The sequence below is a fragment of the Podarcis melisellensis genome, assembly GCF_964234715.1.
Source record: "Podarcis melisellensis genome assembly, chromosome: 17".
Taxonomy (NCBI): domain Eukaryota; kingdom Metazoa; phylum Chordata; class Lepidosauria; order Squamata; family Lacertidae; genus Podarcis; species Podarcis melisellensis.
Genome location: NC_138534.1, coordinates 36,312,693 through 36,338,488, shown reverse-complemented (window position 1 = coordinate 36,338,488; position 25,796 = coordinate 36,312,693). Strand labels below are relative to the sequence as shown.

Below are 25,796 nucleotides of genomic sequence, written 5' to 3'. Positions count from 1 at the left end.
GCGCAGCCCGCTCGGCGCTTCGCTGAGGCTTGAGGCGGTTTCATCCCCCCCGCACTTGCTTCTCGGTCGCGCTGTGAGGAAGACGGCGCCCGAATGGTTTCGTGAGGGGCAACTGCACGTCTCTCAGTCCTAAGAAGCTCTGTAAACGGTTGGCATAAAAACACAGCAACGGTCAATGGCGGTGTTTCCCCCCCCCCCCTGAAAACTAGATAAAAATGAGACGCAATTGTAGCGGGCGGAGCAGTAAATAAGTCACTGTTCGGAAAGCTTGAGGGCAAAATGTGTATGTTCTCGCTCCCCAAGTGACAATCTGGCTATAGGAGGGCGAGCAAATCTTAAAATCCTGGCCTGGTCCTGCCTGATTTACGTATAAGCTAAACAAGCTATAGCTTAGGGGGCCCCCAAAAATGTGAAGGAAAAATAACCTGGATGTACATTTCCAAAATGTAAGATAATAAGCAAATAAAATAAAACCTATATACAGCAATAGTGTTTTGTGTGGTATAGGCTCCTATGATGTATAATGGGCCCTGCCTGCTAGCCTGCTCCCTAAAATATGAAAAACCATTTTAAGTTAGAGCTTAATAATTATTTCACTATTAATATGCTACTTCTTAATTGTATTTCACTATTCATATACTTAATTGTATTTCACTATTCATATACTTAATTGTATTTCACTATTCATATACTACTTAATTGTATTTCAGATCAACAATTACTTTGATAAAATACGTATTTTGTTAGGTATCTTAAGCCATTTGTACATATTAGGTCCATAAATTACCATGTAGCATATACTCAACACAAAAAACAGCCAGAATTTGTTGTTGACAAAGGACAGCTGGACATATAAAGGGCCCCATTACCTTCAGTAGCTTAGGGCCTCATCAAACCTAAATCTGGCCCTGCCTGGTCAGTCTGTAGAGCAGAGCTGTTACTGGCTGTGCTCTATATTAAGACACGCACAAGGTTATGTCCTTTTTTATTGTGAATTAGGGCAGTGTTCCTAGACATACTTCCTTGGGAGCCTGGCTCATTGAAACTCACAAGCTGAGTAAAACATGTTTAGGATTGAACTGGAAATGAATTGAGAGCTTAGGTGCAGCACAATCCTATACACGTCTACTCAGAAATAAGTCCCACTGAGTTCAGTGGAGCTTGCTCCCAGGTAATTGTGTATAGGGTACAGGCTTAGTTCCTAAATTTAGGATTACCCTTTGCATGGGAGTAAGACCCACTTAGCTGGTTGGGACTGACAACACTGTTTTGCTTTATATTTTATGGGTGAAACCAGTGGTGCTGCTCCTTTTTTATTTTATAAAGGTGCCGTACTTACCACCATAAGTGCCACACTTTTAACATTTAGTGGGGGGAAGTGTCGGTAGTGCTTACCCTTGAGGACCCCCAGAAAAAAGCATTGTGTGAGACCCTCCTGTTTGAGCTATGTTGAACCAGATAGCACACCGTGGCCTAGCAAGACCCTTGTTTGGAATCCAGTTATGATAATGTGGAGTGTGTGGGATGAACAGCCTCTACAGCTGTAATCTTATTTCAACAGAAGGTGGCCTAGAAAGATACAATTTCTCTATTTTTTTTGAGTGAGAAAGGCAACAACTATCAACATAATGAAATTCCCTGTTATGTGGAGATTAGGGTTTTTTAAAAAAATGGAATGAGGACCTGAGATGGTACAACAGACTACAGGTGGGCATAACACTTTTGAATATGTATCGACCTCTCTAAAAAAATCACCAAAAATATCTTGCAAACAGAAAACTATCTCAGCAAGTGGGGAAGTAGCTTAGAACCTTTCTTTCTAATGTGTTAGTTTTCTGCCTTCATTGTGACTTTTATGTGAAGGATCATATGGTATGGTCCACAGCATTTACCGTTTTATTCTGCAGGCTTTATAGATGCAGTTTAAGGGTGTGTCCACTACGATCAGTAGAGAAGCTTTGAAGCAGTATTGCAGAGCTGTCAGTGACTGTGATACACATTCATTTTATATTGTGCTACATTTATCCCTTTTTAGACTTTCCTTGAAAGGGGGGGGGGGAGCAAGCATATGTTCTGTTTCATCATCTAACTTTTATGAAGGTTGCAATAGAGCCTATGGATATATACGTGTAATGTACTATTTTGATTTTTCCAATAAATGCAGGAAGGTCACAAGTAAAGATTTACACTCCTGTACCCCCATCATACATTCAAAAAATGTGTGAGAAATGTGATGGTTTCTAGTCACACCAGTTTCATAGGTTTCACTGTGCCTCAGGTGCTTTCAGACTACAATTCCCATCAGCCTCAACATGGCCAGTGATAATAGATTATCAAATTGTAGAGCTGGAAGGGACCAAAAGGGTATTCTAGTCTAATCCCCTGCAATGCAGGATTTTATTTTATTTTTTGGCCCAATGTGGGACTCAAACCCACAACTCTGAGATTAAGAATCTCATGAATAAATTATAATGGGAATATGGTTATCTAGAGGACCATGGGTTCCTCATCCCTGCCCCATTAAATAGTGCCCATGTTGCCTAGCATATTTTCCCTTTTCATGCCTGAAGCCCTTTAGGAACTTTTACCTGGGAAGTGAGATTCTCATTAAATTGATATGCATTTAATTTTTTGAAAGTGCCATTTAAAAACAGCATTGTTTTGACATATTGAATACTCAAGTTTTAAAAAAGAATAGTGTCCTTAATAGGTCTTATGCATATATATATTTGGAAGTAAATTACGTTTAATTCTGTGGGGCTTTCTCTCAAGTATATGTGTGTTTAGGATTGCTGTCTTAGCATTTCCCCTCTCCTGCCAGTTTCCCCCCTTTCACGACCATTATTAAATGGTTACTTCTTTTAATGTAAAACTCCAGGCCTTCAATCCATTTTCTTGGGGTTGCCAGCTGTTTAACTTGCATTGCCTCTGCACTTTTTACAGTTACTTGAGATGCAGAAACAAAGCAGGTGAAGTTTTGACTGGCATGTAAACCAGAATTATGAAAGTGTGGCCTGATAGATATTTGCATAGCAGGCTGTTAAAAGCACAGGAACAAGGCCGGGGAAAAAGCCCTGTATTTATTATAAATCCTTACTGGAGCAAGATGGTCTTAAGATAGTTGCATAGAACTTTACATCAGCCAGTTCCGCTGACAAGCTTTATTGTTTCTCATTTCCCTTCCTTCTAAAGAACAACTGGTTCCACTGTCTGTTATAGTTCTCTGGAAATGTGTGTTATTGTAAGCTTGGTTGCTCAACTTCCAAAGCCTTACTGCAGTCAGAGTCATCCTAGTTCCTTGGTTGGCAACTAGTTTTGCTGGAATGGAAGATCTAGTGGGCCAGTGCCCTAGACTTCATATGCAACCCCATGGCCTGCTCAAAGTACAACTCTCTTCCCCGGACACGCTCCCATGCACCACAACCTTTTTTCGCCTTAATTGCAATTGCGGGAAGGGGCAACAGGAGACAACATATTCCTCTTTATAGACCTGGATTTGGTGTAATTTCTGCTCCTCAATTCATCTGAGTAAGGCAGAACAACCATGGAGTACACAGCTACCTCGTTTAATATGTTTGTCTCTGTGTGGATATATTTAGTATTTACTTTGTGTATTTACAAGTCACTTTTCTGTTAAGAAAACCTGCAAAGTGTCAGGAAAGCACCTAAAAACTCCCTGTGCAGAAGCACTCTATTAAAAGACAAAAGTCCAGTTAAAATGTAGCTAAAGAACAGTGGTGAGTGGCATTAATAATTAGGGATACTCTAGTAAATGAATGTCTTCACCTGTGAAAAAAAATGCAAGCAGGGAGGAAATGGGCTCTTTTGTTTGGCCTGCAAAGCTACATATCAGGGCTTTTGAGCAAGCTGATTGTCTACCTCCTTGGGGGGGGGCAGTGGCGTAGCGTGGGAGGTGCAGGGGGGGCCGGTTGCACCGGGCGCAACATCTGGGGGTTAGGGTTAGGGGGTGCAAATCCACGGGTTAGGGGGTGCAAATTACTTGCCTTGCCCCGGGTGCTGACAACCCATGCTCCGCCTCGGGGGGGGGGGGGATATATTCGAAACTGAAATAATTCTGGATACAATGTTGTTTTTCCAATTGTTAATATATTACATAGCTTTTGATTCTACAGTATCATGGCACCCACGTCCAGGTTGTACTTCAGGCAAGGATTATTTCTAGTTGCCTCTCACTGACAAGCTGCAGTGTACCCATAATCCATGACCTACTATCTGACTCGGCTCCTGACTAATCAGGGTTTTTTCTGTCTTCACCTCGCCAGATTTCTCCAAATTGCATGCAACTACCTCTCATGGGCTTCTGGGGGCTGTGTTTTTTCAGTAAAATAAGTGGTCATCCTACGAATAAACAAAGTCTTTGCTCTCCTTTTTCATTGTTTAGTGGAATACAGCTACAGCCTAAAAGCCAGACCTCATAATCCTATACCTAAATCTAAGTAAATTCAAAAGTCCTGGATTACAGCATTTAAATGTGTTTAGGATTGCAGCCAACCTTGGGTTTAGGCCCATTTAAATGATATGGAGGATTTGTACACATTCCTGCTTACTATGCATCTAGTGCGTTTTCACTGCTGGTTTGGGAAGCGGAGGGCACATGACGTTAACTACGGTCCATGTCTATCCTGTTGTTTCTTATGAAACAAAATATTTGATGAGTTTCCCCTCAAAACCAGCTTCTATCCAGATTGAGCAAAAAAAATAACTTAGCTGTGCTTTTAAGCCAGTAATGTGTACACAGCCTGTATCCAATGAACCCAATGAGCTGGTTCAAATATTAGATCGCAAACATGCTAGCAAGACTGGATTTTAACCATGTGCAGCACCTAGCATAAAGTTACCAGATTTTTTTTCCAGTGAATCCGGGGACACTATTCATCTTCAATGGATTTTGTGGGGGGACTGATTTGTAAATCCGGGGACTGTCCCCGGGAAACGGGGACGTCTGGTAACCTTAAGTCCTAGCAACAAACATGCCTTAAAGATTATTAAAGGAGCTGGGATATTGTTTAGGGGGGCTGTTTGGTGGGGGTTGTTGCTATTGTTGCTGTCAATTTTTTGGATCTTTATATTGGATCTTATGATTTATGTGGAAATGGTTCAATTTGGTCGTGTGTGTTTTGATGTTTTGCTTATGGTTTATGACTACTTTTGTTACGTTCGTAGTTATGTATTTTTTATATGTTATAAGCTACCTTGAGCATGGTTTTAACTTTGGAAAGACGGCATACAAATAAAATGATTGATTGAAGCTGTGAAGGACAGCTAGCTAGGACCTTGAATTCTTGAGCAATCTTTTTGCAGTTGCTGTACGCCAGGATTTTTGGACTTCTGGGAAACTTTAAAAATGAGACTTATCCAAATAGCATTGTACTAAAGATATGCTCAAGAATGTATGGATTGTGAGAGACCAAGAACTAAACAGGCGGTTCTGTGCAGCTCCCTCTGTGAAATGCCCTCAGCCTAAGCTAATCAAGAGGAAAAACAAGGGCAGATTAACCCTTAGCAACCTGCAGTGAAGCATGCTTCTAAGAGAGGCCTTGACTGGTGTTTCTGAGAGTTAGAAGCAGAGACAGGGCTATGGGGCTCCTGCTGATTTTGGGGGGTGGGATGGGGAAGGGATATATATTTTCCCCCATCCTTGCTTAGGAAGAAAAGCTCCTACAGGGGGATTTTGAGCAGCGGGTAAATGGCTACAGGAAGAGAAAGAGTTAAGCTATGCAGCCACACACACCCTCCCAACACACACACTTTGCTTAAGATTGCAGCCTCTGAGGCAGCTGGGTTAAAAATAAAAATGGGTTAGGGACACTGCATATATCATTTTAGCCAAGGAAGGAACACTGAAAGGCTGTGGCAACTGGTAGCAATTTGACATGGTAGGGCCGCAATTTTTAACCTAGCTGTTTTCATCACAGTAGGACTCGTACAGAACTTATTTAGGAAAGTGAGCCATTTGACATGTGCAGAGTGCTATTGTCTCCTCTCTCTAAAATAAAAGTAAAAATCAATTATTATACACACACCTACGGACAGGGAAAGAGCTTCCACGGCCAAAGTATGATTTTCAGACAAGATGGACTCCATACCTCCTATTTGGAAATTAAGCCATTGTGCATGGCAAATTCATGTATGAATTACACCTACACATCTGTTGCCAAAAACATGTTACCAAAACCCTATATACTGGCAACCATTTTGCACAGGAGTTGCATTCCTGACCCCCGCTTGTGTTGGCAAAGTCAACGGCGGAGCAAGCCAATTGGGTTCCTGGGGTGGCATGCATGCCCTGCGCCTGGGGGCGCGACCAGCCACCCACAGGGCTGGGCCAACCAGAGCAGGACGCTCCACGGGGCCTCCGAGGAGTCTGCCTATCTCCTCCCACTCAGCCACCCTACAGCTGAGAGGGAGGCAGCGGGCAGACCGCTTGGGGCAGCAAGGAGGCAGCGGGCGCCCAAGCCACGTGTCACTTCCAGGAGAGATGCGTGGCTCAGGCGCGCTGCAGGCCCCGCAGTGAGTGCCGCCCGGCATTTTGTCACCCCCCCTCAGTGGTGACACCCGGGACAGACTGCCCCCACTGGACCCCCTTCCTCCGCCCATAGGCAAAGTGTGTGTAAGCCTGTTCAGCCCCTTTTCTGCCTACTTCATGGGTTGGCACAATGTGCACATGCACGATCGTGCATCATTTGGATGTGCCTTAAATGATTATTGCCTGTACACAAATGTGAGGAAAATGTGTGTCCAGCTGCATATAGCTTTCCTTCCCCCAAAATCATTTTAACTACAGTATTCATTCTCCAAAGTGGTAATTTATCCAAAAAGAGAGAGGTTGTTTCATTCAAGCCAGGGCACAGCTGAACATATTTGCAGTGTATGGCTCAGTCCTGACAATGTGAAGTCTCTGCTCATGTGCAGAGTCATTACACCAGACTAATCATAATCAGCCTCAGATATTTTTCAAGATTTGGGATACTATCTCCCAGGTTTAGGAAAGGATGTAGAGTCAAGTCATATTCAAACAGGCACAGAGCCCAAATTTGTCATTTTAGAAATTCACTGACGAATTCACAAGACAAATTCAAATAGTGACAGCATCCCCCCACCCAATTCCTGTGCATTCAAGATATATACCCTGCTAGGGGAAGGGCTGGTTGGAAGCAGATCCACACACCTTTTCTGGAAATACTCTAGAAGTTACTCTGTAATTGCACACAGTTCAAATCTACCTTATCTGCCCTGCACTGCCCTGTCAGCTGCTTCTGCAACAGCAGCTTTTAATGAATGAATATAGAGGTTATTAAGAGTTTGTTGCAATATATATATATGGAAGCCACCCACTATTTTGCCTCCCAGAAAGATAAATGCAAAATGCAAAATATTTAAGTAAATTCATTTATTGAAAGAGACTCGCTGTTGCTTCCTTGCTCTTTCTAGCAAAGTCACAAAACAATACTGAACTCAGCAAACAAACAAACAAAATGCTCCTCAAATGAGGAAGTGTTTCCTGGTGCTTCTCTGCCTTCAGAGAAAGCATGAGCTAATGCTAGAACATAGGGCTGTTTTGGAAGCATTCCTGATACCTCCCATATCTGCCCTGGTGACTGTGATGGACAGGCCCTGTGATGGACAGATGGAATAAGAGTCTTTCTGCTAGGGCTAAATTTCCTGCAATCCAATCAGTCACATGGTTTTTCCTGCTTAGAGACACATGGGAAGCACCTCTTTGCCATAGCCATCCTTTTGGATTAGGATTGGCTGAGTGATGCAGAGAGCTGATCGGCCAGAGAATAGGAGATTGGCAGATATGTCCCTGTATGGTCAAGGAAGTATAAAATGGGGGGGAGGGGTCAGGAAAGAGTGATTTTGAAGAGGAAAAGATGCTTGACATTTTCCTAGGGAGGTTTGTGCCTTAGTAACCTCAGTGGACCAGCATCCATTGCTAAAAAGTGGGAAGCTTCTGCCTTCCCCCCTTTTAAACCTGCTATGCTGCACTTTTCATAGCAGCCAGGCACGCAAACTAAAATGTTATGTCAAATCTATGATTGCTTATAACATTTGTTTGTTTTATTGATTGATGACATTTGTGGATCACCTTTTCATCCAAGGATCTCAAGATGGTAAGCATGGTTCTCTTATCCCAGTTTTATCCTCACAACAACCCTGTGAGGTAGGTTAAGCGGAGAGACAGTGACTGGCCCAAAGTCACCCAATTAGCTTCCTCTCAGAGTGGGGATTCCAACTCTGGTGTTCCAAATCATAGTCCAACACACTAACCATTACACAAAACCCATTACAGGGCCCTCAATCAGGATTTGGAACGTGACACGTGGGTTAAACCCCTTTTCTGCACCACGGGATGAGAACTGCACATGCCCTTCTGTTTGCCCCAGGTGGGAAGACTATAATGAACAACAATAGCAGCTTTCCTTGTGTGAAGCAAAAAGTTCACAGGGGTGCAGAATGGTCCCAGTTCTGATCAGGAGCCCCTAGGGGAAGGTCATTACTATTAAACCAATTGAAGTCTGTGGCACCGATAACACCCATTTTCTTCCTTTGAGTTCCAGAGGCAATTTGTAAATGGCAAAAGAGCTGCTTGAGGAAGAGAACTGACAGAGGGCTTTTATTTTTTCCAACTGTGTCCATCCGGTAACAAAGATGGAATCTAAAGCAGGGCTTAGGCCTTCTTTAAGGTTTTGTCAGCAAACTCACATTGGAGTCACAAGATCAAAGAATCATAACGTTGCATTAGTGAGAGTAACATCTCTTCCTCTTTTAAATTCTGTGCGTTTTCTAGTTCCTCAGGAAGTGGACTGTGCTTCCTAAGGGGTAAGAAGCAGGCGAGAACAAGCAGACAGGGGCCCACCCCTGGTTAAATACAGAGCACAGGCTGCCTTAGTGCTACAGAACCATATACGCTAGTGTCATAACTAGTCATTTTTAGGCCCCTAATTCTCTGTTGTTGCTGCTGCCACCCGAAAAACCAGCAGCAAGATAGTTAAGAATAGTTGTGAACTTTAGAAGCTGTTGCTGCTGCAATTCCAAAGTCCCACTGGTCAGATGAGTGTTCCTTCCCAGAAGCTGCTGTGCTGGTCGCTGCAATCCAACATCACATTTCTTTGCTTTTCTCCCCAGCTGGTGGCAATCAGTAGCTAGAGGTCCTTAGGCTCCAGGCACAAAGCCCAAGGAGGAACTGCAATGGTGGTTCTCGGGCTGGCCTGCTGGCCTCAGAGCAAGCTGCATTCTGGCTTTCCATCTACCATTTTGAAAACATGCTTAAGTATTCCATGCTGAAAAGAAAACATGACACAATCTTACCTTTTAAACTATCAATACATGACCCATTTGTGCCCCTGTCTTGGTTGGTTCTGCCCACCCTAGTTACACTGCTGAACAAAGTACATGATAAAGAGACGAAGGGAAGAACCCAGTGTTTACCTGTGATTTACAATTCAGTCATTCTTTATTGCTAGAAATTCTGGTTTGTTTTTGTCTTCCCTTATTAATTGACTACAGTTTTTTGGAGAATCTTGCATGGCAACTTAGCTGTACAGCAAGCAGGGCAATCCAGAGCTTCTGGAGGCTGAGCCAAAACCCTCCATTCCCCTAGACTTTGATCTAACATATATGCATGCCGGTTGATGGCATACTCCTCTGGACGCGTGTCACCTGGGCAGATTAGGCCACCACACACAAACACCTTGTTATCCCCAACTGAGCACACTGCATGTGAAAGATCCAAGCTGTAGTTATTCGGCAAGAGTGGGACAAGTTTTGTGGATTTGCTCATTTTGATCTTCTGCAGGTTTATTTCCAAACTCTCTTTGTGGCTCTGTATGCTCAAGACATTCTCCTGAGGAAAGGACAGCAAGGGCTTGTGATTGAACTGAATGGGAAAGGTGATGTACTGAACCACATTCTTAGTCTGAGTGTCAAAGCAGTCCAGCACACCTACTCGGGAGAAGCGCCCATTCACTAAGCACCTTCCTGTCACAATGTAAATAGTCTTGTCTCCCTTGGTGATCAATGCAGTTGCATCCATAGGAATACTCATCTTTCCAGCAAGAATCCACTTCTCTTTCCCTTCGTCGTACTTGTAGATACTTGAAATGTACTTCCTTGGGGCCGTGCTTCCTCCTACAGAGTACACTGCCCCCCCACAAGTCACCATGGTGTGGAAGACCAAGCCTATAGGCAGATCCGGAAGTTTGATCCAGGAGTTAGTATCTATATCATACTTCCAAGCTGTTTTCAAGCCAGAGATCTGTTCTGTTGTTCCTCCAGAAACATAAATGTATCTCCCTAGTGACGTTGCACTGAGAGCAGCTGCTTTGTAAGGCATCTCTGTCAGCTTTAGCCAGATGTTCTCTCCAATGATATAAGCGAAAACCCCACTGTTGAACTTACCCTGCTCTTTTTGCCCTCCTAAAATCACCACAGAGTCCATTAAGGCCCCTTTCCTTTGTTGAAGCATCAGGCTTTGAGGATTGCCCTTTTTACGATCACTCAAAGTGCTCTCTATCCGGGACAGGGGACCAGTGTGGTCTGCAAAGAGTAACACTTCCCGGCAAGTGGACAGAAGCATACTGGTGGAGACAGCGGATAAATGAATGTAGGTAAAATACTTCTTAAAATATTTCTCCCTTTCAGCCTTTCTGTATTTCACCCACTGGAGGAGGGTTGAGAGAGTCTGGTCCTCGTTTTGTACATGAAGATGTTCATCCTTAAGGAGCCTGCTGAAGACATTAGGGGGGCAGTGCATAAAGTCCGTTATGCCAGGGCCTGCCCAGTAGTTGAAGTTGTCTCGTATACCATCATAAGCAGCATTTGCCACATCTTTCATATCATATGAGGTGGCCAGGAGCATGTAGTAGAGGCAGTTGTTCTTCTTAAGGGACCTAAGGAGGAAGTCAGAACAGTGGCTCCTTAGAGAAGGGGAACTGAAATACTTGGCTCCCTTCAGCAGGTCCTCCACGTTCTTCTCAGAAATTACAATCTTCCCAGTATAGAAGTAGTCGAGCAATTGCTCCACCAACTCAGAGCTCAGGAACTTGGCATCAATGATAATAAAGAGTTCGTCATCCGCTTTCATGTCATTGCTGGATATCAGATTCCTAATATGGGAGGACATGGCTGCTAAAACGTTGAGGTGGGCATAGAAGACTTTCTGGTCCACACTGAGGGCCACATCACAAAACTCCCGGTTCTTTCTCTGTTTGTTGAGGGCCTGCATCATAAAACTGTTGTGGTTCTTTTCTGTGAACTGCATCCTCATTTTTGGGGCCAGGCTTGTCTGGAATTAAGGAAGATGGTATAAGCGTAGAGGACTCTTTGCCCAGTTGTTGAAGACCCTACTCTGGGTACAAGGAGTGATGTCATCAAATAAAGCTGCCAGGTCACAATTATCTGTGACATGTGTTGACAAGAGTCTTTTCAAATTGTCGCTTTTGTACCGAGAGAATATCAGCCTCACTTCAGCTAAACCCGATCCAGAAAGAAAGAGGTTCCATTGATTGGAGGTGAGGTGGCTTCACCTATACTATCTAGAGTGTTTTGAAAGGTTACATGTTAGAGTCTTCCCAAGGAAATGTTAGGTTATAGTTAAATGCTGTGGTGATGTCAAATAGGAATACATTCCCACTTAATTTATTAGGTTCCACCGTGTGTGATCTAAATAACAGAGCATTCTGTTCCCCAAAGTGGAACCAAATTTGGGTATCTGTATTTTGATAATGCCTTGATAGGGCAAACATTCCCCTGATATGACTTGGTTTCAGCATGTCATACATAGGATTTAGAGAAAGGCCTTAAAATGGATAGTAAGAGTTGGCTTGTGGTAAGGTGAACCAGCAACAGGGGTGCCATGGGACTGTGAAGGGGTGTTGCTTTGCTTGTGCTTAATGGCCAGCTCACTGGTTTTTCACAAAGAGGGCCAAACAAGATTATATGTTCAATATGTGTATGCATGTATGAATTTCTTATTTAAATAGCAACCATAGGGGGGCTGATAAGAACTGTGGGTGCTTAAGGTTTAACTCACTAACTCTCTTCCCACATGCCATGATTCTGATTCCTCCATCGCCACTGCCATGGCTGCTATTTTAACAAGAAAAATTGGATACCCTGGAAGTGTCCATATGCATTTAATGTATGATCCACTTTGGGTCACTGGTGAACTAATGTTATATACAATTAACTGTACAACATACACTTGTCAAAGGCTCGAGTTTATTAGCTTTGCAACCCTGTTAATTCTCTTGGAATTCTCAGCGGCTGTTGATACTGCAAACCATACTTTAAGAATGACTTTATAGTTTGGCTTTGGGGAGTGGGTAAAAATAATAATAATAAAATCTCCTCCCCATCCTTACTTAAGTCTCTTCTCCTTATTGAAAACTAAAGTGATGCCCAGCAGTGGGGAGAAGTAAGAAAAGAAAATATCCCAACAACTATTTATACCCACCCAGCAAGCTTTACTAGCAAAAAATGTACAGCACATGATCTGTCAAGATGAGCACAGCTGTTCCCACAAGCTGAGGTGTTGCCTGGCCCTGGGAGACAATGCTAGACCCATCTCTTCAGAAACCTGGTCAGCCACTCCGGGCCACAGTTCTGCACTATCCTTATTTTTAAAAAGGTAAAGGTAAAGGACCCCTGACAGTTAAGTCCAGTCATGAACGACTCTGGGGTTGCGGCGCTCATCTCACTTTACTAGCCGAGGGAGCCAACGTTTGTCCACAGACAGTTTTTCCGGGTCATGTGGCCAGCATGACTAAGCTGCTTCTGGCGAAACCAGAGCAGCACACGGAAATGCCATTTACCTTCCTGCAGGAGCAGTACCTATTTATCTACTTGCACTCTGACATGCTTTCAAACTGCTAGGTTGGCAGGAGCTGGGGCAGAGCAATGGGAGCTCACCCCGTCACAGGGATTTGAACCACCGACCTTCCAATTTGCAAGCGCTAGGCTCAGTAGTTTAGGTCACAGTGCCACCCGAGTCCCTCACTCTCCTCATGCCTGTGCATACAAGAAGGTGCTAAGTGTCTTGTGACACCGTACCATTCAAATGTTATAAACACCATATTACCATTTCTCAGTTGTCTTTTTCTAACCTAAAAGGCCCCCAACACTTAATGATCCTAGCAGGAGAGGGGCTATAATCCTTTGGTTACATACATTATATGCAGCTGCTCTGATGCATGATTACTTGAAAATTAATACACATCATCTTAATTTGAATGGGATTGACTGCCTGTAAAGTGTGCATAGCATCACAACCTCAGCATTTTCTCTTTCTCTGAAACAACTTCTTTTTGCTTTATGCTCTAGGCAGTGCTTCAGCTTCTGGTTTCCCTGTAGGCTGAATTAAAAATGTTGTAGGAGGAAGGGTGGTTGACTCATCCTCCAGATGTTCTCAGTTTCTTGTCACAACTGTGTAATCTGCCCTTTAACAATTGGGCAATTAATAACAGTGTTTGATATTTGCATAAAAGGGACAGAGTGCAATTCTGTTTGGAATATAGGTATTATCATAGGATCACCCACAGATAGCACTAACAACTGACCAGAAAAAGAATGCTGTTGCTCCTGTGCATTTAATAGCAGCTTGATCTGTAAAAGTCAGCAAGTTAAGCTTAAGCAGCTTAGAAATAAATGTTAGCATTTGCTAACTGTAAATCAAGATGTCATTAAAAAGGTACAGGAGCAAACGTTAGTGTAAAAATAAACTTATTGTCAACCGTACTTTAGGTACAGGGATTTAGAATACTGTCTTAAACTCTATAAAAAAACCATGAACATATTATTGAAGAAAATTGGAAGAAAGATGAACAGATGCAAATGAGAAAAAGGCTCTTGTACTCTTACATCTATGAAAGAGAACATTTTGAAAGGTGTGCAACTTGATTTGCATGCATGATAAAAGCTGTGAAATTATTCAGGATAAAGGAGCTTTGCCTTTGCCTCTTTTCACCCCACTGCTAAGCCAAATCAATCTGCTTCTGTTTAACACATTCAAGTTAAGACTGCCCCTTAAAAAAAACCCCTTATGTTGCTTCTATGTTTTTCATTTCTACCACACACAAATGTGGTTGGTGAAACTTCCCATCACTTTAATGCCAGAAAGACAGGAACAGGCAACTTTTTACTGGCACTGCTTCACTGTCATTCATTATTGTGAGCTCTGCAGAACTCTGTAGGTGGTGAGACTTATAGAGTAGCTTGATTGGGACTAGAAACTGGGAGACCACGGTTCCAGTCCCACTTGACCATGAAGCTCACTGACCAGTCAGTCTCTCAGCCTAACCTGCCTCTCAGGGTTAATCACGGACAGCTTAAAATGAAGTACAATTGACTTTAGGTAAATTTACAGCCTGATAAATATATTTAGGTTTGCAGTTCTAAAGCCCCTTGTGGATATAGAAATCTTTGTGAGTTTGTGCGCCCATTCTCTTTTCAGGCCAGAGGAAATGGGTGCGGCACGTAGTGAGTTACCCAACTCCAGAAATCACAATGTGGTTGACCAAGCGGAATTATGCACTGCTGTTTTCCAGTCACTCAGAAGTAAGTCCTATGCAGTTCCAAAGAAAATAAGGCCTGCAATGCACTTACCTGGGAATAAACCCCACTGAATTCAATAGGACTTGAGTAGATGCCGTTAAGAAATTGCGCAGCCACTTCAATTCGGGTGTACATAGGCCTGAAGACAGTCAATATGCCCAGAAGCTTTTAATGTTTAATAGGTTATTGTATTTTAGTGCTTTGTTGGAAGCCGCCTAGAGTGGCTGGGGAAACCCAACCAGATGGGCGGGGTATAAATAAATTATTATTATTATTATTATTATTATTATTATTATTAGGCTTCTTCCGAGTAAGTACGCCTGGTATTGCCAAGGTGGGGCTGCAGTCGTCTGCGTGCCTGAACTGGACATTAATATGCATAAGGAGGGGTTGTCTGGGATGCTGTTTTAGCAGTAAACAGGAATTATTTCCGAGTACACCAATAAAAACTCCATGCCATGAGTCTAATCAATGAGGTATTTGGCACCTGTCAGGAAAATAGTCTTCCAAAGGGCGTTAGCCTAGTACAGCCCTCATGAGTCACGGCTAACCGAGAGCCCTCGCCCTCAAAGGGCCATTTTCGGGAATGGGCAAGCTTCCTCCTCCTTGTACCTCAGAGCCAAGGCTGTAGAGCAGCCAGCTGTTCTTCAACTACAACTCCCATCATCCCTAGCTGCGGGCTACGCTAGCTAGGAATGACGGGAGTTGTAGTCCAACGCCCCCTAGAGTCCCAACGTTGCTGCCACAGAGCAAGCCTGCCACCACCCGGCTTATGCCAGTAGCTGTGTCGGACCTCGATTGGCTGGGCTGCCTCGGATAGGATCCGTGCGATTGGACGGAGAGGTGGGGGGCGGGCGCCGACTGTCCCCGCTGTCATTGGCGGATACGTGGCGCATGCTTCCTCCCCCTCTACGCACGCGCGACGGGAGGAACCGTCTCTTTCTGTTGGGTTCGTGCCTTGAGCGCGCGCGCTTACCGTTTTTCTGCGCTCGCTCTCTCTCCCCCCCCCCCCCAACGCTCAACCAACGGTCGCCGCGATGCCGCTGCAGTTCGAACTGTGCCCGGGCCGGCCAATCGGCGGGGACCACCCCTGCTTCATTATCGCCGAGATTGGCCAGAACCATCAGGGGGACCTGGAGACCGCCAAGCGGATGATCCGAGTGGCTAAGGTGGGGAGGTGGGCGTGGCCAACGGGGGTGGCAAAGTGGTGGGTGTCGAGGCTGGGTCAGTTGGGCTGAGGGGCGAGAGGCGGGAGGGTGGGGAACGGGAGCAGAGCGGAGGCGGCCGGCGGGCTGTTCTTGGTGTTTTCTCGGGTATCATGCATGTGGGAGAGGGGAGATAACCAAACAATAATGGCTAATTAATGATACTCAGGGAAGCAACTTAGTGTCAGGTGGGGGACTGTCAGGTAAATAAAAAATGGGAGCTGTCAAGAATTTTATTATCACTTATTTTATTTATTTTACCACCCTTTAACCAAACATCTTGGGGTGCTGTACAACGTTAGGAACATAATTTACAGACATTATGATGGCAACATAAACAGGAATTGTTCGGGACTGGACCTAACGGTCAGGGGTCCCTTGACCTTTAGAGAGCATAATAATAGACAACATAATGATAAAATAGTCGTAATAACAGTCACAAACTGTGGTCCAGTGACCCGTGAGCCTCATGCAGCTGCACCACAGCACCTCAGTTAAAAAAAGACAATTAGAAATCATGCAGGATCTAGTACAGGACGTTGCAGTTGTTGCCACAGAAAGGGAAAACTTATGTGGTCCGTCAAGCCCCTCATCAATGTTCAAGAGGTCTGAGGGGGAGAAAAGTTTGGAGTGGGAAAGGGTGATGGGGAAGTTTGGCACTTAAGGTTTGTAATGGTAATGTGTAAATGATGAGAATTGGGAGATTGAAACCACAAACCAGTTATCAAGGGGCATTTGGATTTTAGCTCTTTAAAAAACCCCTCCTGAGATCGTTTTATGACATTTCCACCTTATCCTTCCTTTCAAGGGGCTCAGGGTTTCATCAGACCCAACTGACATTGTGAGCGTCAACCCTGTGAGATTTGGCTGAGAAACAAGAGCGTAAGATGAGCCTGCTGAATGAGGCCAGTGGCCCATTTTGTTCAACATCCTGTTCTCCCAGGATGTTCTGACCAGGTTCCTGTGTGAAGCTGGCAAGTAGGACCAGAGCATTTCCCCCTCCTGTGGATTCCAGCCACTGGTATTCAGAAATATTACTTCTTCCAATTGTGGAGGCGGAGTATAGAGCTATTCTTCTGTAGTGGCATCTGGGCTTAGTTCCCTTTTCAGCCATTCAACTATGTCACTGAGCTACAGCCCTTGCATATGGAGCTGAAGTTCTGTTATAATGCGTCCTGTTTGAGGATGCGCTGATGGAATGATCAGAAAAGCACAACATTGTATTCCTATGTGATTAGAATTGGGAACTGGTACCATCATTGACCTTAAATGGTTCGTTAGTCTGCAAGACCCTAATCTGAAATTGAAAGAGGAGTCTATTCGCTGACCTTTCCTTTGTTTCAATGGCTGTTTAGCTCAGTGTACATCTGACAAAGTCCACAGAGCTTATTCCACAATAAACTTATTAGCTTGCGTACACACCGTACATTAAGGCAGATTATTTTCCCCAAAAGAATCCTAGGAACTGTGTTAAGAGTGCTGGGAACTGTAAGTGTGTGAGAGGTAATCTCTGGTCCCAAAAGTCTTTAAATAGTGTGTATGTAGCCTATGTCCTTAAGGTGTCTCAGAAAGGGCTCTTCAATATTTTTAAATTTTGCATTGGCATGGTCAGTTCAAGCGGTGTGCATGCCCAGGACTGAGATGGGCATGTTCAGTGACCTTGAAGAACTATTGTAATGCTTGTGTCTTTTTAGGAATGCGGAGCAGATTGTGCCAAGTTTCAGAAAAGTGAACTAGAGCACAAATTCAATAAGCGAGCCTTGGAGAGGCCGTACACTTCCAAACACTCTTGGGGGAAAACTTATGGAGAGCACAAGCGCCACCTGGAGTTCAGCCATGATCAGTATCGAGAGTTGCAGCGATATGCAAAGGAGATAGACATTTTCTTCACAGCATCAGGCATGGATGAGGTAAGTGAGGTGTTGGTTTTGTTTTAAGAAGGAGCTGCCACATCTGAAATTACCCGCAACTTGGTGAACAACCCCATAGTACACAGGGTGCACAGGCAGCCAGAATTTCAAAACCCAACAACCCCTAAGTACGCAGGATACACAGGGAACCAGAATTTCAAAACTGTCCTTAGTCCGCCTTCAGCAGGTTAGGAAAAGAGCTAGCACCAGTATTTTTAGAGCAGTGTCTTCTATCTAGTTGCACCCTTTTCAGAATAGATGTAAAAATCACATATGTTTTCCAGTGTCTGACCATGGTCCCTGCATAAGGGTTGCCGATTCCCCCAGAGGGATCCTCTGTGGTGAATAGTGTCTTGTTCCGTGACTGTAACACTGAACGCAGAAGTCAAACCTGCTGAAATTTCCATTGCGGAATGTATGTACTGGTGGGTTTTCTGGAAATTTTGAAAACGTAAGTGCTTTGCTGATGGCATTCAGATTTAGCATCTTTACTGGACTGACTTTTTTGTGCTTCAAAAAAAAAATCATGATTACAATAAAGCAAAATAAGTAAGTGGTTGAATATTGTTCTGAAGTTGAGTTGGCATGCATTTCACAAGAAAAACTAACAAGGTGTATCATTTATTTTCCACATGTATTTCAGCTGATCTACTTTTGCACACTGGGGGGAACTTTTAAGAAAGTAGAGGAGCTGAAATATTTAATTAAGGAGAAAAATAAAGCATACTTAGTATAGTTTTAATGCTTTGTTCAAAGAAACTCAAAACATGACAATTCATGATTCACTTCCCTCGGAGGCAGTCAATCTGCTGCCCTCCAGTTGTTTATGGGCTTCAGCTTCCATTAGTCTCAGCCATCAATCATTGGTCAGGGATGAGGAGGGCCTGAGGTGCCTAAAGGGAGAGCTGTGCCAAGGCCTCTGCTGAGGTTCACATTAGGGGTGGGGTAGGTGGAGAGGGAGTCCTTTGCCTGTGTCTCTCTGCTCAAGATAAAGCAGCTGAGGTGCATAAAATGTTGAGATCAGGCACTGTGTCGCGGACCAGATAGCAAGTCTCTGAGGCCACTGGGCTTGAGGTAACCAGTTTCCATTATGCAGCACTTTGCCTTCAGAAATGCTAACAGAATACAGATATCATGGTACATCCTCATAGAACTGTAGAATTGAAAAGGACCCCGAGGATCATTTAATCCAACCCATTGCAATGCAGGAATATGCAGCTATCCCATAAGGGGATCGAACCTGCAACCTTGGTGTTATCAGCACCATGCTCTAACCAACTGAGCTAGACTGTCTGCTTGGTGGACCTATGGTGTCTGATTCAGGGTTGGTTATTTCCAGGTAGAATCAGTGGCATTGACAAATACTCTGAGGCAGAACTGCATCCTCCTTCATTGCTGATGTGTGGGGTTGAGAAGAGCCTTATTCAGCCTAAGGACATTCCCTCCTATTCAACACTCCAGGGGCCACATGTCAGTTGTAGGCAGAGCAACGGATGCAGATTTTACCTTTGCACAGTAGGCTAGTTTCTGCACATACTCGTCCCCAACCCTTCCATCCAGCCAAGCAAGAAGCATGATTAGAATTAAAGGATACATTCCAGCCACAGACAATATTACCAAAAAAAGAGTGCAACACCGAGAGTCCTGAGGGCCAGATAGAGAAGCTTGGAAAGCTGCATTTGATCCCCAGGCTATTGTTAGTCACTCTGTTCTGTATGTTTGGGTTACCATGAACTCTAGTTTTTATTTGTATTCCTTGTGTATGAGCATAGCCATGTGCTGTTCTGCTGTATGTTTCTGGGAAAGGAGGCACATTCATCCAGCTACACTGTCTTTATTTGACAGGTAGAATGTTAATGTTAGGAATCTTTGTGTTCTTTTTTTTAAAAAAAGTATTTCTTCACAGATGGCTGTAGAGTTTCTGCATGATCTGGATGTTCCATTTTTTAAAGTCGGATCAGGAGACACTAACAATTTCCCATACCTGGAAAAGACAGCCAAAAAAGGTGATTTGCTAATAACTCGCTTAATATAGCTACTGTTTCTACTCTCCTAATGGTATCACATCTAATGAGAGAATGTATGAATTTGATAGAGCACCCTGCCTTATTACAGTGGTGCCTTCGGTTGTGGACGGGATCTGTTCCAGAGGTCCGGCCGGATCCCAAGGTTTTTGCAACTGGAGAGACCGCTTCTGTGCATGCACAAGTAGCAGTAGAGCGATTCTGCACATGCGTGTGCGGCAAAAACCCGAAATATACTTCCAGGTTTGCCACTTACGTATCTCGAAATTTACGTAAGCGGAGGGATACGTCAACGGAGGTAGAACTGAACAGTAGGACCTCGGGTTAAGTACTTAATTCGTTCTGGAGGTCCGTTCTTAACCTGAAATTGTTCTTAACCTGAAGCACCACTTTAGCTAATGGGGCGTCCTGCTGCTGCTGTGCCGCCGGAGAACAATTTGTTCTCATCCTGAAACAAAGTTCTTAACCTGAGGTACTATTTCTGGGTTAGCAGAGTCTGTAACCGGAAGCGTATGTAACCTGAAATGTATGTAACCTGAGGTACCACTGTATATCCAAATTAGATACAATTGTAAATATCAGCTAGCATAAAAAATGACAATAGTTCTTTCATCTGCATCCATAATGTCTAGTAGAAATCTTCTACATTCTTCTCCCACACTCCCATCAATGATGGATGGGTAGAGGAGGACTGCCATTTTCAACTGTAGTCATGGTTTCGTCCTTACCTCCTATGAGGAAGAGAGACTTTTCAGTGGTGGCCTCACAACTCTGGAATTCATTGTCTGTCAACCTCTGGAGGATCACTGCACTCCAGTCTCTTAGAAAGACTCTGCAGATATGTTTCAGATTCCTTACATGACTTTTTATATACCTATCTGTGAAGTACAAAACTGGATTTTATGTTCTGGACTGGTTTATTAGTATATCTAGCTTTTTTAGTATTGAGGTATCTATAGTAATTGTTACTATAGATAATTAGTAATAATAGTAATAATATTACTATCTATAGTAATCTGTTGCATTTCAGGTTATTTTTTTTAATCATGTAGGTTCCTTGGAGGAGCTTTGCTAAGAAAAGCGGCCTATAAATACGGAGGGTGTACAGGCCCCAAGATTTGTTGTTTATCTGTGTTTTAAAAACATCTGACCTGTCTCTTAAGTTGCTCTGTGCTCTCTCCACTTTAAATCTGCTCTGGGTTCTGGGGTGCTTTGTATGAAACAAAACTGTGTTCCCCATTCATTAAATGGGGAATATAAAAATGGCTGCAACTTTCCCCCTTATGGCCAAAGTGGATGAAATTTACAGGCAGAATCAATGAATTCTGCCAACCCTTAGGCTTTATACCAGTTAAAGGACACATTCCAGCTAAGCAAAAAGTATTCAGGATATCAAGGAGGGCCAGTGAGGGGTGTGTTCTGGAGGTGGGTATGGCTTGGGTGGAGTCCTGAGAACGAAGTAAAGGCCCAGAGACAAATTAATTTGTGTGCGCCAGCTGCAGAAATGGCATAGGTGGGCTATGAATAAGTGGGTTGGTATCAATCCATCCAGTTTATAGGCAGATAAAAACTAATTGTCAAGTAATTGACCAGTTTGTATAATGTAGCTGTATGAGACAGAATGTTGGAGTTACAAAATGCTCTCGGTGACCTTCCCTTCTAGGTCGCCCGATGGTGATTTCGAGCGGGATGCAGTCAATGAACACAATGCAACAAGTTTACAAGCTGGTGAAAGCCATTAACCCGAACTTCTGTTTTCTCCAGTGCACCAGTGCTTACCCTCTTCAGCCTGAAGATGTCAACCTTCGGGTCATAACGGTCAGTGAGGAGGGGTGGAAGGCATGGCAATTCTCCTAAGGTGCCTTATTTTCCTTCTGAGCCAATTAATTGAACAAGATCAAGTGCAGTTGTGAATTTGCTCCAACTCTTCAGCAGACTTAAGAGTTCCTTTGATTGTGCTTAACTCTGGCCAAAGAAAGTTGCACATAAAGCACAACTAAATTTCATAGCCTTTTGTAACAGCTAATGTTGGTGGTTAACTGCCCTCTTCTTTGTATTTACCATCAACTTTTCTATCCTTCTAGGAATATCAGTCCGTCTTCCCAGATATTCCTATTGGCTACTCTGGTCATGAGACTGGGATAGCCATTTCCATTGCAGCAGTTGCTATGGGTGCAAAAGTCCTCGAGCGCCACATTACACTGGACAAAACCTGGAAAGGCAGTGATCATCAAGCATCTCTGGAGCCAAAAGAACTGGCGGAATTAGTGAGAAGCATCCGGATGGTGGAGAAAGCCATGGGGTCCCCAGTCAAGCGGCTCCTGTCCTGTGAAGTGGCTTGCAATGAAAAGGTAAATTTATTCTTGAGTGCTGCAAGACCCACTTATTCTGGATTGCTTAACCTTGGGGTACTGATGGTGGCAGCAGCATTCATACACATCCATCCTAGTAAGGTAACACAGAGATTGCTTTGTAGCGCTTGCCTGCCACTGTAAGAAATCCTTCTACAGGTGTCACCCCACTTATGCGCAATTGACTCCCGCACGACCACATATGCATGTGCTGCTGGAAAATAATTAAAGAATGGTGGGAGAGAGCTGGAGAGTCCCCGAAGCCTGAGGAGGATGTCGGTGAGGGTGGAGGAAGCCCCAAAGAAGCTGGAGGCGCAGCAGTGCTTTGTTTACGCAGCTCAGCTGCTCCACCTATCAGCTGATGCGTGGGGTAGCGCAGCAGCAGCTGCTTTCCCCATGCATCCTCCAGCCTCTTGGCGGCCCCAGAGCTTCAATTCTATTTGCAGGTATTTTTAGATCCAGTATTTTTTGGTATGGATTGAAAAGAGAGCAGCAGAGAGAACATTTAAAGGGTGTTTAATACAGGCACCTTCCTGTAACTGGAGCTGCTTAGGATTTAACCTGTGACCTTCTGTACGCAAAGCAGATGTCCTGTCACTGAGTTGGCAACGGCTGTATTAGATGCAGTGCATATATGCCTCCCTTATTCTTTTACCTCTAGTTTCCGGATCAGGGGGGGAGATAGCATAGTACAGTGATGATGATGATTTATTATTTATTCCCCGTCCATCTGGCTGGGTTTCCCCAGCCACTCTGGGCAGCTCCCAACAGAATATTAAAACACGATAAAACATCAAACATTAAAAACTTCCATAAACAGGGCTGCCTTCAGATGTCTTCTAAAAGTCAGATGGTTGTTTATTTCCTTGACATCTGATGGGAGGGCGTTCCACAGGGCAGGCGCCACTACCAAGAAGGCCCTCTGCCTGGTTACCTCTAGATTCACTTCTCACAATGAGGGAACTGCCAAAAGGCCCTCGGAGCTGGAGCTCAGTGTCCGGGCTGAACAATGGGGGTGGAGATGCTCCTTCAGGTATACTGGGCCGGGGCTGTTTAGGGCTTTAAAGGTCAGCACCAACACTTTGAATTGGGCTCAGAAACGTACTGGGAGCCAATGAAGGTCTTTCAGGACCAGTGTTATATAGTCTTGGCAGCCACTCCCAAGTACAAGACAGGCAAGCAGGAGGCACACCATGCCCTATGCCATAGATCTATGAGCCCTCTGCTGCTGAGCAGCTGTGTCCCAAACTACTGCTGCATGTACCACTTGGGGGCTGCACCTAAAGCGCAGGCTCGCCTCCCCAAGACATAACCTCCTTCTACTTATCTTTCTGTAGTTGGGAAAGTCTGTAGTGGCCAAAGTCCGGATTCCTGAAGGTACCACACTTACGCTGGATATGCTCACGGTAAAAGTGGGGGAACCCAAAGGATACCCGCCAGAAGACATCTTCGACTTGGTTGGCAAGAAGGTCAGGATAAATATTGGTGAAGATGAAACCATCGTCGAAGATGCCATTGAAAACCATGTGAAAAAAGTGAAATGCTAATTTGTGACTCTTTTTTTAATGGGACCTTGGGAAAAAGCACTGTGGTAACATACTAAAACCAGAATGTGCTGAAGTTCAAATGAAGGGTTTTGGGGAAGGGAACCGCAATGTGATTTTTTTCTTGTGGGTAGGCTAAAATGTCAATACAATTCAATGTAGTACTTCTTGAGGAATCTTTAGTTTCTCTTTATTGCTGAAAGCTTTTTGCTAAGCCATGACACAGTAACCTACCCAGAGAAACTTTTCTGAAAGGTAGTGCAGGGCTTTGGAAAAATATGTATTTGTGTGGGCAGGATCAGCGCCAACAAATGAATGCTTCTAAATTTCTGTGAATGCCTCTTCAGCAAGACATGTGTTCCAGGACTTTTGTAGTGTTTTCAGAATTCAGAACGAGACGTTGCTATGCGACTTGCAGTACCTCCAAGATATATACTGTACAAGAATCTCCTCTGTGCCCTTGATCTTAAGTTTTCTCCTCCCATCACAAAGAATGGCAGAGGGAAAACTGAATGTATACAAGCTGTACATGGTTGCTGCGTGTGTAAACTTCTCAAAACAAATCTTTGGGGCCTAGGTGTGCTGTGTGCCTTCAATTTTAGCTATTCAAATTTTGGGAGAATTAAGGCAGTGTAGAAGTTCTAGGATATAATTTGGGACAGCAGTGATAAAGGAAACAATTCATCTGACAGGAGAGCCTATAAGATAGCATAGCAGGAGAAATCATGTGTCCAATAAGGGGCTGCCACTCAGATTCATGAGCATTTAGTAGACTTTAACATTTCAACCTTTCTCCACACCATAAAGGCTAGTAACATGGAGCTCTGTGAGAGAAAACTTAACGGTTTTATTTATTTGGAAGTTAAATTCCCACTGCACTTGGGTGGGTGCACTACTGAGCAAGCATGCTTAAGGTTGGAGTGTCAGACTTTCAAGGTTTTCCAGATCATGACTATTCAAGATTCATTGTAATGAATCTAGAAATGTTTCTGTTAGGCAATGGGGCTTGCACACTTCTGCCTCAGCTTGATAATAAATTATTGTTATTATTGATAAGAAGGAATGTGTTTCACTTAAAATAAAGGCTGGAGGTTGTTTTTTTTACTTGAGCTCAATTTGCTTTAAGCATAATCCCCAGGCATAGGTTGTGGTATTGGGATTGCACCAGCTCACTTGCATCGCTCCTGCTTCCTTCTGCACTGGGCATCACATTTGCATGGATTGTTTGCACATAAGGCCTGATTTATGTAGACTGCACTGTCACAAAATCCAGGAAGCTGGATGGCATGACTTGGCCCTATGCTGTTCTGCAAAAGTTCTGTCCCAGGCTGTGGGTGTCACAGGAGCTTGGAAGGCAGGGGTAAGAGAGTCAGCACAATCCTGATCCCTCACTCTGTTCTGATCAAATGTCTGCACAGGACTTGTCTGAATCATGATTTTGCTGTTAATGATTGAGTTAAACAATGACAAAATAATGACTGGTGGGTTTTTAAATTTTTATTTTAAATGGACAATAAAACTTGGGCAAAGTTACTACTTCTCTGCCAGTTTGTTTTTATGGGGAAATCTTGGGGGTTTTTATGTTGCAGAAAGGATGAACTGACCAATGGCTCCTGTGGTCTTTTGACTTCTAAAAGTCATGCTGGGAGAGTGTCAGTTGTTAAAAATGTGCCATCACTGTACCCTGAAATGATGGGTTTTAATTCACAGTCAACAGGGCCATGGAGAACACATAGCTAGGCAAGGACTGTGGCCGGAATAGTATACAAAGCGAGCAGGGGCAGGAATTTTTGAACCACCACCAGAACTTCAAAATAAGGCAGTTCTCTCCCTGTGGGTTTGTGCCTAGCTCTCACCCTGGCAAAGCTCCCAGCTGGAAGGGCAGGAAGAAGAAAAAGGGGTGTGTTGGGGGAGGGTAATAAAGGAAGCAGCAGCTTTGCGCTGGAGGCAGCAAACTCCTGTTGCTGCAAAAGGCCTCTGAACAACTAAAAACCTGCAAATGAATAAAGCTCTATTTATGAATACATGGCCATGGTTGCAACAAATAAAGGCAGACTCCTAAAAGACAATATCATATTTCAACCATTTCGATATGGCATCTAGTTATTAATAATGCCACTTCCCATAAAACATCCTGAAGCAATTTGATAAACTTTTATAAGAACGCTTTCAAGCCAGAGACAGATGC

At 43.8% G+C, this 25,796-nt stretch overlaps 2 protein-coding genes across 4 annotated transcripts; one reads left to right on the top strand and one right to left on the bottom strand.

The window, feature by feature from the left end:
* The first annotated feature begins 1,673 nt into the window (after positions 1-1,673).
* Positions 1,674-25,141, top strand: NANS (N-acetylneuraminate synthase). Of its 3 annotated transcripts, none has more exons than XM_081894624.1 (7): positions 1,674-1,707; positions 14,474-14,577; positions 17,474-17,689; positions 19,596-19,695; positions 21,377-21,531; positions 21,798-22,064; positions 23,402-25,141. In XM_081894624.1, the coding sequence occupies exons 1-7, from the start codon at positions 1,689-1,691 to the stop codon at positions 23,609-23,611; spliced, it is 1,071 nt and encodes a 356-aa protein (XP_081750750.1). In that variant the 5' UTR covers positions 1,674-1,688; the 3' UTR covers positions 23,612-25,141. The 3 variants fall into 3 exon arrangements, with proteins under 3 accessions (XP_081750750.1, XP_081750751.1, XP_081750749.1); XM_081894625.1 differs by lacking the exon at positions 1,674-1,707 and adding an exon at positions 11,474-11,534; XM_081894623.1 differs by lacking the exons at positions 1,674-1,707; positions 14,474-14,577 and adding an exon at positions 15,550-15,743.
* On the bottom strand, positions 9,449-11,372 carry CCIN (calicin). The gene has a single exon (XM_081894284.1). The coding sequence runs from the start codon at positions 11,288-11,290 to the stop codon at positions 9,518-9,520; it is 1,773 nt and encodes a 590-aa protein (XP_081750410.1). The 5' UTR covers positions 11,291-11,372; the 3' UTR covers positions 9,449-9,517.
* Positions 25,142-25,796: the final 655 nt, after the last annotated feature.